General features: G+C 43.6%; 1 protein-coding gene across 5 annotated transcripts in view; it reads right to left on the bottom strand.

Annotated features, from left to right (window-relative positions):
* The window catches only part of Bdh1 (3-hydroxybutyrate dehydrogenase 1), a 40447-nt gene that overhangs the window by 25166 nt on the left and 1794 nt on the right, over nt 1-13487 (bottom strand). For 4 of the 5 annotated variants that reach the window (XM_076868990.2, XM_076868989.2, XM_076868991.2 and 1 more), the window contains exon 2: nt 3729-3854. In XM_076868990.2, coding sequence (XP_076725105.1) covers nt 3729-3811 — 83 coding nt within the window. In that variant the 5' untranslated portion in view covers nt 3812-3854. Of the gene's footprint in view, nt 1-3728; nt 3855-13487 lie in introns of those variants that run through there. The other variant, XM_076868988.2, reaches the window with a different exon arrangement.

Here is a 13487-nt window from a genome sequence, read left to right as displayed (position 1 = left end):
CTTCCTTAAAAGGGCAAAAACCACTTTTTTCCCTAGGGGAAAAAATAAGTAACCTGGGTCCTCTATAGTCATACCAGTCCTAGATTTCTGAGTGCTTCTACTAATACTGTTAGTGTGCTGCAGTCTTAACTGATACACTGCCTACCAGGGCCGAGAGGGCCCCAAGGTTTTAGTCCAAAGCCCGTGGGAGAAGATTGTGTATTTCCCTGGAGGGTCTGCTCTGCTGGACAACCACTGACAGCTATACTAGGCCAGCAGGTGAGACAAATTACATTTCCAGACAGTGCCCTTTTTGATAATCTGGGGACAGGGCTGGGGGTGGGAGGGGTGTCATTAGATTCTGAGAACAAAAGCTTCCTTATTTCTGCCTAAACCAGAATGAGATGGGTGGAAGAAGTGCACCTAGTGCTTCCTCAAGGGTCTATGGAGGAACCTGCTGCCCCTCTGAACCCTGTTATCCAGGGGCTTAAATTTAAGAGATGCCCCCCCTCCTCCATCTCCTGCTGACCAGGGCATTAGCTTAGACTTCTTTTTTAAAAAATCTATCTATCCATTCATTCTGGGGACTGAACCCCAGGGCACTTTATCACCGGGCTACATCCCCAGCCTTTTGATTTTTTGTTGTGAGACAGGGTCTCACTAAGTTGCTGAGGCTGATTTCAAACTTGCTATCCTCCTGTCTCAACCTCCCAAGTAGGGATAACAGGTGTGCACTACTATGCCTAGCTATTGTTCCGGCTTTTTCCCTATCTTACCAGTCTGCGTTTCTCTTTTTTCATTGCTCCCATCACAAATTAGTAACAATAGCCAGTAACCCAGCTTTTTGTTGAGAATAGTCACTGAGTGAATTTGACAGTCTAAACCCAACAAGATGGAGTTCAGAAGAAACAGACAGTGGTACAAGGACAGCTTAGGAGGAATGTGGTCGTACAGCAGCATCCATGAAAAAATTCAGTCATGAATCACAAGTATGATGTGGCTGCCACAAGAAGCCGTGTGAGCCCAGGCTGGACAGGAAGGAGCCCAGGATGAGGCCAGAAGAGCCCTTTTCCACTCTCTCTGGGGCAAGTACCCCTGGAGTACTATGCGTCACACCTGGACTGACAGAGCTAAGCACTGGTGCATGTAACAAGATCCAGAAAGTAGAGTACGGGTGGAGAATGTATGGGTAAGCCAACTGTTGTAATGTGGATATGAGGCATCCCTCAAAAGCTCCTGTGTCAATGTTCACAGGTGAAATGATTAGATTATGAGAACTGTAACCTAATCATTGGATTAATCCAGTTGATGGATTAATAATTTGAAAGGGCTGCTTTACTAGATGGTAAGTGTAGCTGAGTGGGGTATGGCTGAAGATTGGGACATTAGGGGTGTGCCCTTGGTGATTATATCTGTCCCCTGGGCTCCTCCAATATGAAGGACTGTACACAGAGCTGTCCACATATGGTAGGCTTGCTGGGGTAGGCACTGACTTCCCCATCGCTTGTCACATTCAAATGCGTGCAAACTTTGTAAGGTCACCTGTGAAAATGCTATCAGAGCAGCAGGATTCACCTACAGGTAGGGCCTGGAGTATGAGTCCTTTCCAGCTGAGATTCAAGCAGACGATCAGGCCAGTTTTTCTGTTTTTTTCCTTGACACTGTCATCATCCACTGTGCCAGCCTCTTTCTGCACCTGAGTCTCCCTCCTGGTCTCTGCTAATGCCTGAGGACATTTAATGTATTCTGACTCAGCTCTGTCCCTGGCCACCCACCCATGCCCCTTGACCTAACTAGGTTACTTTTCAATCCACCCAGAAGATTCAGAATGACCCCGTGACAGCTTTTCTCTCCCTTCAAATGAACGAGAGGCTTAACTAACTTTCCTATGAGATCAAAACCTTTGTAAAAGTATTTTAATGTCCTTTGGGATTATTTTATCTTCTGTATAAAACAATTACCAGAAATCTCTAAAAACAACCTGTGAGACAGATTTTGCCATTTTTTTTTTTTTTTTTTTTTTTATGAATCACTTGGAAAAAAAAATTGAAGTTGGACACAGTGGCACATTCCTGTAATCCCAGTGACTTGGGAGGCTAAGGGAGAAGGATCACAAGTGAGGCCTTAAGTAACTTGGCAAAATAAAAAATAAGGCTAGGGCTGTAGCTCAGTGGCAGAGCGGCTGCCTTGCACGTGTGTGAGACACTGGGTTTGATCCTCAGCACCACATAAAAATAAATAAACAAAATAAAAATATTGTAAAAAATAAATAAATAAAAAATTAAAAGGGCTGGGGATGTGGCTCAATGGTTAAGCCCCCCTGGATTCAATTCTGGATACCAAAAAACAAAATAATAATAATAATGCAGAAAATCATCTTTTGAAAAAGTCCTTTAAAGGAACAAGGTTCTGTGCTCTCTCAAATGCAATGGTTCCCTGTTCAGAGTGACCTCTAGTAGCTGAAGCCCATCTCCAAGCTGAATCTCTGCTCTGGATCTCAGGCAAATGCTTTTTAAGAAAATGCTGCAAGATGTGCTGGGTATATGGCTCAGTGGGAGAGTGCTTGCCTAGCATGCCTGAGGCCCTAGATTCAATCCTTAGCACCATACACACAAAAAAAAAGATTCTGCAGAAAGCCTCTATATATATATGTGCTTCTAAAGACACTCAGCTTTCTAGCTACTGGGACTTTGAATTTAACCTGACATCCAGTCTCACTTCCCTCAAAAAATACAGAAAGGTATCACTTATTTTTTCCTTTCTCAGGCTGCAAAAGAGGAAAATGCAGCTGAGCCCACTGAATCCCCTGGAAGAAGGCAATTCCAGAAGTCTCTGAGAAGATTCAGCAGGGAATGGTGGCACATGCCTACAATCTGAGCAATCAGGAGCCCAAGACAGGAGGATCACTTGAGCCTAGGAGTTCAAGATCATCCAGGGCAATATGTCTCAAAAACAAAAGCAACAACAACAAAAAACCCCTTCACTTATTTAATACTTCTTTTAAATCACACCAACGGTTCAGTGAAGTCTCTGGACATTTTAATAAACTGACTTTGTGTAAAATTTTTAAAAAGACAAAAGAAATGAACCTCATGAATACTGTGTGCCTCCAATGTGATGTGCTGAGAAAGGTACACCTCCTTCTGCAGGCTCCTTGCTAACCATGCATATCTGAATCTAAACACAAGGTAATATGCAAACCCAGACTGAGAGAGATTCTACAGACTGATAGTCTTCCAGAGTGCTTAGGTCCTGAACGAAAAAGACCAAGGAACTGCCATAATAGGAAGAGACCAATGAGACATGACATCTTAATGCAATATGGGATTCTGGGTTGTATTCTGAGACCAGAAAAAGATCTATCAGTTGGCCCTTTCTGGTAAAATTTGAAAACATTCTGTAACTGGGTTAATAGTATTGGATCAATGGCAATTTCCTCATTTTGATCATTGTAATGTGGTTATTTCCTTTAGGAAAGTTATGTGAAGGGAATTTGGGAGCTTTTATAATATTTTTTGCAACTTTTGTATAATTCTAAGGTTATTTCAAAGAAAAATGGCTTTAGAGAGCATTATAAGAGCTATTCTTTGCCCTGTGAGCCTGGCAAGGGCTTCCTCTGAGGACACCTCTTGGTTTCCTTTGCTGGGAGCTGGCATGGAGACATCGCTGAGAGCGGGACTCATCACCACCAGCATCACCCAGGTGGGGAAAACGTGACCCTCAAGGTCACTCCACCCTTTGTTGCTTACCTTGTTCCATGTTCTCCATCATAGACACTTAGAGTCTTTCCTGGGAGCTGTGACAGGGTCCTGGAGAGGCGGGCGGCCAACATGGTGGCAACAAGTGATACAATGGTCTGCTTCCTTCCTGTGGTTCTGAAACACAAGACGCACCTTCAGCATCACCTCACTTCATTCAGGGGTTTAAGCAGGAAAGGCTGTTTTATTTTATTTCCAGGTTGTTAAAGTCAAACAGGGCTGGGTCTATCTGACCCAGGCCCAGTCCTGGTACCAGGAAGGCCCCTCCTCCACCTCCCTCTCAAGCTACAGCCTCATGTGATGGCATGTCAGGAGCCAGGGGGTCTGGAAACCTGGGCTCTGGCTCTGGCTGTGCCACCAACCCACTGGGCAGCCCTGAATGAGTAATCACCCACTTGTAACATGAAGAGGTTGGACCAGCCAGTGACCCTCAATCAGGCCGTGCAGCAACCGCTGGTAGAGTCAGGGACTAGTGCCTTGGGGATGCTAACTCAGTGAAGCCTGTTCCCTTGTCCAGGTTTCTGACACCTAGTAAAACATCCATCTGTGGTGACTGGGACATCAGGCTTCACTTCCAATGTGCCCATGTGCCTCTACTGCAGCTTTTGCAGCCCCACCCCACTTACCATTGAGCTCAGCTCTCCACCTCCCTCCCCACCCCAGCTAATATGGGGATCTGGCTCTGAGTCTAAATCATCAGAAATTCATTATAGCACGGAGTCTGAAGCTACAAAATGATAGCCTCTTTATATTAAAACATATACACACTGGGAACAGTAGTGCAAACCTGCAATCCCAGCTACTGGGAATCTGAGACAAGAGGATCACAAATTTGAGGCAAGAGGTTCACAAATTTGAGGCCAGCCTGGGCAACTTAGCAAGACCCTGTCTCAAAATCAAATGAAAAGGGCTGGGGTGTACGTCAGTAGTACAGTGTGTGCCTGGCATGCACCAGGCCCTGGGTTCAATCCCCAGTAGTACAGAAAAACAGAAACAAACAAAAAACCCAAACCACAAAACATACACATATACAAACTTCCCCATCTCTTCCATTCAATGTTAAATCAAACTACTGCAACAAAGTCATATCATTTAGTGTCACTTTAAGGCTACTTAGCACCTTGACTAGTTGTGCATTATTAACTGTTGATCAGGAGGCACACTAGTTGCCTTCCTCTTCAGTTTACCACTGGTTCCTTCTGACAGAGGAGAGGGAAGGGGAGCTTGGGAGGGAGGTTAACAAGGCAACCAGGGCCTGAAGGAGCTGTTGCTCTTTTCAAGGTCAATAAGTTCTAGCCTCACTTCTGTATGCCTGGCTGTAGTTTGTTATACTATACTTACTTATAATAAGGCACTGCCTAGGAAGCAGCGCCTCCCCAGTCCAGCCCAAACCTAACTGATAACCTAGGGCAACAGGTCAGTACATCAGTTCTTTTTCTGTTACTATAATGAAATATCTGAGATTGGGTGACTTATAAATAAAAGAGGTTTATTTTGGCTCATGGATCCAGTCCAAGGACATGTGGTCACATCTGGTAATGGCCTTCTTGCTGTCAGTCACAAGATAGGTCAGAGCATCACATGGCAATAGATGTGTGTGAGTGTGTATGTATGTGTGTGTGTGTGTGTGTGTGTGTGTGTGTTCTGGTCTTTCTCTTCTCTCATTCTTATAAAGCCACCACGATTCAATCATGATGAACTTGTTTAATCCTAATCACCTCCCATAGCTCTACCTCTAAACAGCATAGATGGATTAAATGTCCACCCTATTAATATCTCACAATGGGGATTAAATTTCAACACATGAACCCTAGGGTTCACATTCAGACCATACCAAACCATAGTAGTCAGTAATAAGTTAACTAACCACCACAGCAAGCTCCCTGTAGGAGGCAGGTGAAGGTGTTCAATGTGTTTAATCCTTAGGCAAGGAAAACAGCCGGGGTCTCCTTGGTTGATCTCTCCTAAACTGTGCAGTGGACTCTTGCTTCTCCTCCTGCCCCTACTCACCACACTCCACTCTGAGCACTGCAGCCAGAGATATATTTGTAACACCAGAGTGACTGTGTTCCTCCCTTGCTGAGAGCCTCCTTCCCATACCTGTTGGTGCTGACCTCTAGCACCTTTCCTAACCTTGCCCAGCCTCCCTCTGCTTTGCTCACCATACTGCAGCCAACGCTCACCTGTGCCGGCTCTTTCCTGCATACACTCTTTCTAAATGGCTGATATGGCTAAATGGCTTCAGTGTGGCTATCTTTGACTTCCTGCTTGAATATGGTTTGTCCTCTTCAAAACTCATGTTGAAACTTGTTTTGCTTTGTTTTCCCCCTTAGAAACTTGATTGCCATTGTGGTGGTGCTGGGAGATGGGTCCTTTAAGAGGGGATCAGGTCGTTCAGAGGGATTAATGCCTCTCTGAGTGAGTTCTCTCTTGGAACAGCATTAGTCTCTGTTGCTGTAAGTTACCGTAAGAGTTGGTTGTTCTAAACCCCTCATGTTTTTACTCTTCAACCCATGCCTGATTGACCTCTGCTGTTTCTGCCAGGCTACAAAGGAGCACAAAGCCCTTCTCAGAAACTGAGCAAATACCTTGGACTTCCCTGCCTCCACAACTCTAAGCCAAAGTGGACCTTTTCTTCATAAATTACTCAGTCTTGGGTATTCTGTGATACAACAGAAAACAGACTAAGACCCCCACCAAATTATCCACCTGTGAAACACACACATGGCTTTCTGCAAGATCACTCTTTGTAGCATCTGTTTTAATCCAAAAATTATCTTGCTTATTTAACTGCAGCTTCCCCTACTAGATCATAAGCTCAGTGAGACAGGAGCCTTGCCCATCTTGCTCACCACTGAATCCTTAGTGCCCCAAACAAGCAGGGAACCAAGGAGACACTTGGGAGCCTCTGGGGAGAGTCTTCCAGGGCACTCTGGGGTTAGAAATTCAGCCTTTGACCCAAACTGAAGTTCTCATGGTAAGTACCTTGCAGGCAGGAGCAGAATAGACATGACACTGGTCCTTTGTGGGAAGCCCAGGCCTGGGTTGGCTCTGACTTTTTTGTTTGCTTGTTTTTGATGCTGGGGATTAAACCCAGGGCTTTGCACATACTAGGCAAGTGCTCTACTACTGAGCTACATCCCCACCCTGACCCACTTTTTATTTTGAGACAGAGTCTTGCTAAGTTGCCTAGCCTGGCCTTGAACTTGTGATCCTCCTGCCTTGGCCTCCTGAGTATAGGCATTCACCACCACACCTGGCTTGCTCCAATTCTTTACCTAGGTGCCACATACTGACCAGCTGGTTAAGCATATACATCCCTATCTCCTCCCACCAGAACCAAAAGTTGGGGTTACCACCTCAGGGTGATGTCAAATGCATTGTCTATAATTAGAGTCCTTTCCATCCCTTTGGCTCAATGCCTGTGGCAAAAAAATACTTCAATATAATATCCAAATAGAGGACTGCTTTCAATTTTGTTTTCCTGAAGTGCATAAAAACTGAGTCTCTTGAGTAACACACTATTTGCAAAGTAGTCTCTTATATGACGAATGGTAGAAATTTAGATTTTTTTTATTTTCTTTTTCTTCCTTTGTGTGTGTGTGTGGAGGGGGTATGGGGTATGCACATGCTGAACCCAGGGCTTTGCACATGCTGAGCACATGCTCTACCACAGAGCTTCCACACCCCAACCTCTTCTTTTTTAAGTTTCTGAAACACCTTGCTATAGCCGTGCTGCTATAGCCACTGTTACACCCAAGGACTCAGCCATTGTTGTTTGTCATCTTGATGTTTTGTGCTGGGCTTTAGTCTTTGTAAAAGAATAATAAGTTCTCAAACTTGAAAAGCTACCTACTTGCCTTTCGGTTTGTAAACACAACAGAAATGTGGAGGTGGGTACAAGGAGAAAGGCACAGTCCCCATAGGAGTGGGGAACAATCTCCTTAGACTTGAAACTCAAGTAAGTAGCTGCTCCATACAGACTAGATGAAAGGTTTAGCTCCAAGGACCACATTCATAAAATACTGTCACAGAATAAACGTAATCTCAGAAAATCTGAAATCTCAGAAAAATGTTTCCAGTGCTAGGAACTGTCTCCTTTCAAGGGCATCCCCTCTTCAAGGTCAATGCCTAACCCAAGGAAAACCCAGGATGAGCCCTTCATTCTGTCCCCTTGCACTGGAAAAGAATGCAGTTAGCCTCCGTGGAGTGGGTACATGTGATCTAGCTGCAAGGGGAGGCAGCTATAAGCAGCTATAAGTATGTGTGCGCTCTTGTCTTGGCACTGGGCTCACTATGTCACATTCTGGCAGAGGACACAGCTGGCTGCTTTCCTGTGGGTCAGTGGAGGATCTCCCTAACGGAGACAGAAGAGACAGGACATCTGCAGGAAACCAGGACACAGGGGGCAAGCCTTTGGCAGAGAGGAGAACAGGAAGCCTAGATGGGCCCTTGGCACCACCAAGTGGGAGGCGAAGGCCCTCTCCCACAGAGGAGGGCAAGCCGGGTGTAGGCAGGGAAACATCCCACACAGGGATGAGCTTAAGACGATGAACTTCAATGTCAGATTGGAAGTCCGACAATGACAGCTGCCTCCAACATGTTCTACTTGGCTCTTGTTTGGCCAGTCTAGTGTTTTATTTATTTATTTATTTTCATTTTTATTAGTTGCTTGAGCCTATTATTTTAATTAATTAATTAATTAAGTTTTGGTGCTGAGATAGAACTCAGGACCTTGTATGTGCTAAGCATGTGCTCTGCCACTGAGCTGCACCCCTAGCCCAGCCTAGTGTTGTAAGAGGCAACATAATAAGGCAGCTCCATTATGCTTGAACTCAGTTCGGTTTGCACCTACATCTTAAACTGCCACATCACCTTTGTTAACTGCCTGGAAACTAGGCATTTGAGTTCAGAGATCCCAACCAGATAGATGTATATCAGCCTTTGGGCATTTCCCTCTGGTTATTTAGTACGGTGTTGCTTAAAAGCTCCTGCTCAGTTCAGCATGCTAACTGCACAGCTAATGAGAGTTTCTTTGAGGTAAAGCAAAAGGGAATCTGATAAGTTTTAAAGCCGTCATTCAAAAGACACATTCCACCAGGTGCAGTGGCACATGCCTATAATCCCAGCCACTTAGGAGGCTGAGGCAGGAGGGTCAAAAGTTCAAGGACAGCCTCAGCAATTTAGTGAAACTCTGTGTCAAAATAAAAAATAAAAAGGACTGGACACATAGCTCAGTGGTAGAGCAACCCTGGGTCTGAGCTCCAGTACCACTACCACATCAAAACAAACAAAAAAATGCATACCATTCCTTTGAAAGATAATCATTCTGGAAGAAAAATCTAAAAGAATTATATAGAAACATCAAATGTTACTGTAAGGTCCTTACTTAGCATTTGGATGGCCATCTTAGGTGACAGCCACCATTTTAAGAAAAATTTCACTTTCCAGCCCAAGGGCATTTCTGAGAAAGGCTCACCACTCCCTCATACCAACCCAACCTGCTCTCTATCTTTCATTTCTAGCTCCCGTCTCCCGGTTCCTCACTTTCCTTTCATGTACAGTATTCAGTTTTCTCACCACCATTTTATCATAAAGGTAGAGATGACAATCATGTAGCTTATTTCATGGTGACTTCAATAAAAACTAAATGTTTAAGTGTATAGCCCAGTTCTGCAAAGGCATACCTTGATTAGTCTGAAAGACACTCAGGTCACAGATTAGATTTGGGTAATAGCCACTTCTCAGGCGACATATCACACTGTCTATACTAGTCACTGCAGTTGGCATCTGTTCTGCTTATTTAATCCCCTTCCCCTCAGTTCTGCCCTTCATCCATAAGCTTCAGCCTCTGCAGCTATAGTTGGGCAGTGCGACTCGCCCCTTGACCATGGAGGACCTTGGCCATCAAGAGATACTAAACTCAAGGTGAACCCATCACTCTGTCCCCTGGTACTGTGAAAGATGCAAATCAGTCTCTGTGGGCTGGAAGAGGCAGCTACTCTACCTCACTAGCCAGGGAGAGGCCAGGAGGGAGACTGGATAAGAGAGAGAGAGGGAAAACACATGTGTGTAGAAAGAAGCAGAGATGGAGGTGAAGAGAACAAGAAAAAAAAACCCTCTAGCAATTAGATGCAAATTAAAACTACACTTTCATCTTACTCCAGTCAGAATGACAGTTATCAAGAATACAAGTAACAATCAATGTTGACAAGGATGTGGAGGAAAAGGCACACTCATACATTGCTGATGGGACTGCAAATTGGTGCAACCACTCTGGAAAGCACTATGGAGATTCCTCAGAAAACTTGGAATGAAACCAGCATTTGATCCAGTTATACCACTCCTTGGCATATACCCAAAGGACTTAAAATCAGGATGCTATTGACACGGCCACATCAATGTTTCTAGCATCTCAATTCAATTTACAATAACAAGCTATGGAACCAACTTAGGTACCCTTCAACAGATGAATGGATAAAGAAAATGCAGTACATATACACAACGGAATATTACTCAACCATAAAGAAGAATGAAATTATGGCATTTACTGGTAAATGGAAGAAACCGGGGACTATCATTCTAAGTGAAATAAGCCAATCCTAAAAATCCAAAGGCTGAATGTGGGAGGCCAACCTTACACGTGACTGAGTCACACTCCCCGGCTGGGTACTGAGGCGCTCAGTCACAGAAATATGGTCGGTGTCTCGTGCATGGGTGTGTCTTATTACAGCCCCCTGGGTGAAGCTACCCTCACCTGTTCCTTTGTAATATAACCCTTTGCCCTGTTCAGGATAGAATCTTCCATGGAAGTGCCTTGAGTGTGTCCCCTTCTCTTGGGTGTGGCCTACCCAGGAGTCAGTCAACCTGCTGACAGTGGACATTATGAAGATACTCAGCCCCCTGAAACCTGACCCCTTGCCTCATTTGAATAGCTTCTCCTCAATAAAAGGGGTCAGCGTGCGCACGCGCATGTGCGTGTGCGTGTGTGTGTGTGTGTGTGTGTGTGTCCTCTCTCTCTCTCTCTGCCCAATTAGCCCAGTTTAACTAGAGTGACTCCTGAGCCTTTTAGTCGTGAGAACAGAAACTGGCAGCTGAATATTCTCTCTGATATGAGGGTGTGAACATACAATAAGGTGCGGTGGGGGTTGGGAGAGAATAGAAATTCATTGGATTAGCAGAGGGGAATGAAAGGAAGGGGTAGGGGATGGAGGATGGGGATAGGAAAGACAGAAGAATGAGTCGAACAAAACTTCCCTATGTTCATATATGAATACACAACCAGTGTAACTCCACAAGAATGGAAAGTTACACTTTATGTATGTATATATCAAAATACATTTCTCCTTTCATGTACAAATAAAAATGAACAAATTAAAAAAAATTTTTTTAAACTATAACAATAGCTGCTGTTCTATCCTCCAATTCTAAAATGCATGCTCTGTCTTTATTCCCTATGTTTTTAAAGCAAGCTTGAAGCTTCTGTTACTTGCAACCAAAACAATATTGGCTAAACTCATTGAAGGTAGTTTCTTTCTGCCAAGTATTATAATTAATTCTTAATCTTGCCCCATATTCTGAGAGTACCACACTACAGAGCTAATAATGACAAAAGGATATATACCTCTCCCACTTTGTTAGGGTCTGTAAACAAGTCAGGATGGCACCTGGCATTTTGCCAGAGGGAGTGGTTTGTGAGGTGGCGCCAGCGAGCCATTAAGTGTGGAGATTCCTTATTGGTTGACTGCTGTATCTAGTTTATGTTAATTAAGATAAGCCCTGTGGGATGTATATATACCCCTCCTGTCCTACAATAAATGGCTCCCACTCCTGCTGTATCAATGTACACAAGTTGTTCGTCACTCCCTGGTTATTTTGCAGCAGCTGGACTGCGGCACCACTTCACTTCTTTCACCAAAAGATGGAATTACCAGAGCTGTCAAATTTGCCATGTTTACAACTGAAAGATAAAGCACATACTCCACACTTAGGAGGATAGCTAACCTACCAAAGTCAAATGAGACCAGGCCTCCACTTCCATTCTGGGTAAAGAGTGGTAAGAGCTCATATATACCTTTTAATACAGTTTACCTGCTGCCAATCCCAAATGTTTTCTCCAATCCATCCTCTCCCAAAACTCCAGACTTAAGTATACAACTGTCCCCTTGAAGGTTTAATAGGTATCTCAAATTTAACCTGTCCAAACAGAGTTTGTGCTACCACCTTGCAGACCTGTTCCTCTAAATTCTCCTTGTTCTTGACTTCTCTCTTCTTGCACACTCTGCAGCTTGGCTACCAGCATATCCTAGACCCTACCTTTTCAATATATCTAGGATCCTCTGCTACCACTTAGTAGCAGCAGTGTAAACTTTCAACAATTCTTGCCCAGACTATTACGATAGCATTTCAACTAGCATTTCAATTTACTTCCACCAAAGTCTCCACCCAGGTCACTCAACATATCCTGCATAATCCTTTAAATATACATCATACTACGTTAACTCTTGCACCAAACTTTTGTCAAAGTGAAAGTCAAAATCTATACAGATTGCCTACAAAGCCCTAAGTGATCTAAGTCCATCAGATGATGAGCCTCTGACCTCTTATCTCATTCAGTTACAGCGACCTTCTTACTATCCTTGGAACTTTCCAAGCAATCTCTAACTTCAGGGTCATTGCCCTTACTGTTCTCTCTACTGGGACATTCTTTGGGGACATTCATAGGGTCCATTCTCTCACTTTAGTCCTTTATTCCTTACTCACTTAGTCCTTTACTAAGTAAGACATCCCCTGCCCATTCCAACAATCCCCTCTTTACTTCATCTTTACATTTTCTTTTTCATTTTTTTTTTTTTTGTAGTTGTACATGGACACTATGCCTATATTTTATTTATTTTTATGTGGTGCTGAGGATCGAACCCAGTGCCTCACACATGCAAGGCAAGCACTCTGCCAGAGTTACAGCCCCAGTCCTCATCCTGACATTTTCTATTCCCCTTCCTCTCTTTCATTTTCCCTATTCTTGGCACTTGACACATTATAACATTCTACATATAATATCTACTTTATTTGCTGTATCTTTCTGTCCCATTAAAACATAAGCTCTTTGAGAATTTTGACTATTTTGTTCACTGTTTTATCCTCAACACCTAGGCACAGTAGGCACATACTATTTAAATGAACTAAGAAAGTCTTAAGCAGGAGTGCCATGATCAGACTTACATTTTAATAAATAACTCTTATTGGGTTAAAAGTAAATTGAGGATGGACAAAAGCAGTAACAGGGAGACCAGTTACTAGATTACTGCTCTGGCAGTAATCTAGGGCCATGACATAACAGCCACACAGCTTGAATTCTATACAACACCAATGAAAGGTTAACAAGTGCTCACTGGAGATGGATAAAAAAGATTGTGGGCTCAGATGGGAACCATGGAGGTGATTTGAATGGGCCAGTGTGGCATTAGTTTGAAGAGCATACTCCCAATTACTGAGATTGGATGTGGGATATGAAAGAAAATTCTACCAGCACTTTTGGCCTGCATGTAAAAAAATGACAAAAAAAAAAAAAAAGAAAAAAGAAAAAAAGAAAAGATTAAGGAGCTTTCTTTTCCTAAGTGCTTTCCGTACTTCAAAAAAAGAGCACACAAGCTGAGCCTCTTCCTTCTCACTGGCCCCTCTAAATTATATCTCCAGTTTCATTGTCTTGCTCATCCTTATACCAAATCTGACTTTTCCTTCATCTGACCA

The sequence above is a fragment of the Callospermophilus lateralis genome, chromosome 10, assembly GCF_048772815.1.
Source record: "Callospermophilus lateralis isolate mCalLat2 chromosome 10, mCalLat2.hap1, whole genome shotgun sequence".
NCBI lineage: Eukaryota > Metazoa > Chordata > Mammalia > Rodentia > Sciuridae > Callospermophilus > Callospermophilus lateralis.
This window is presented reverse-complemented; position numbering and strand designations above follow the sequence as displayed.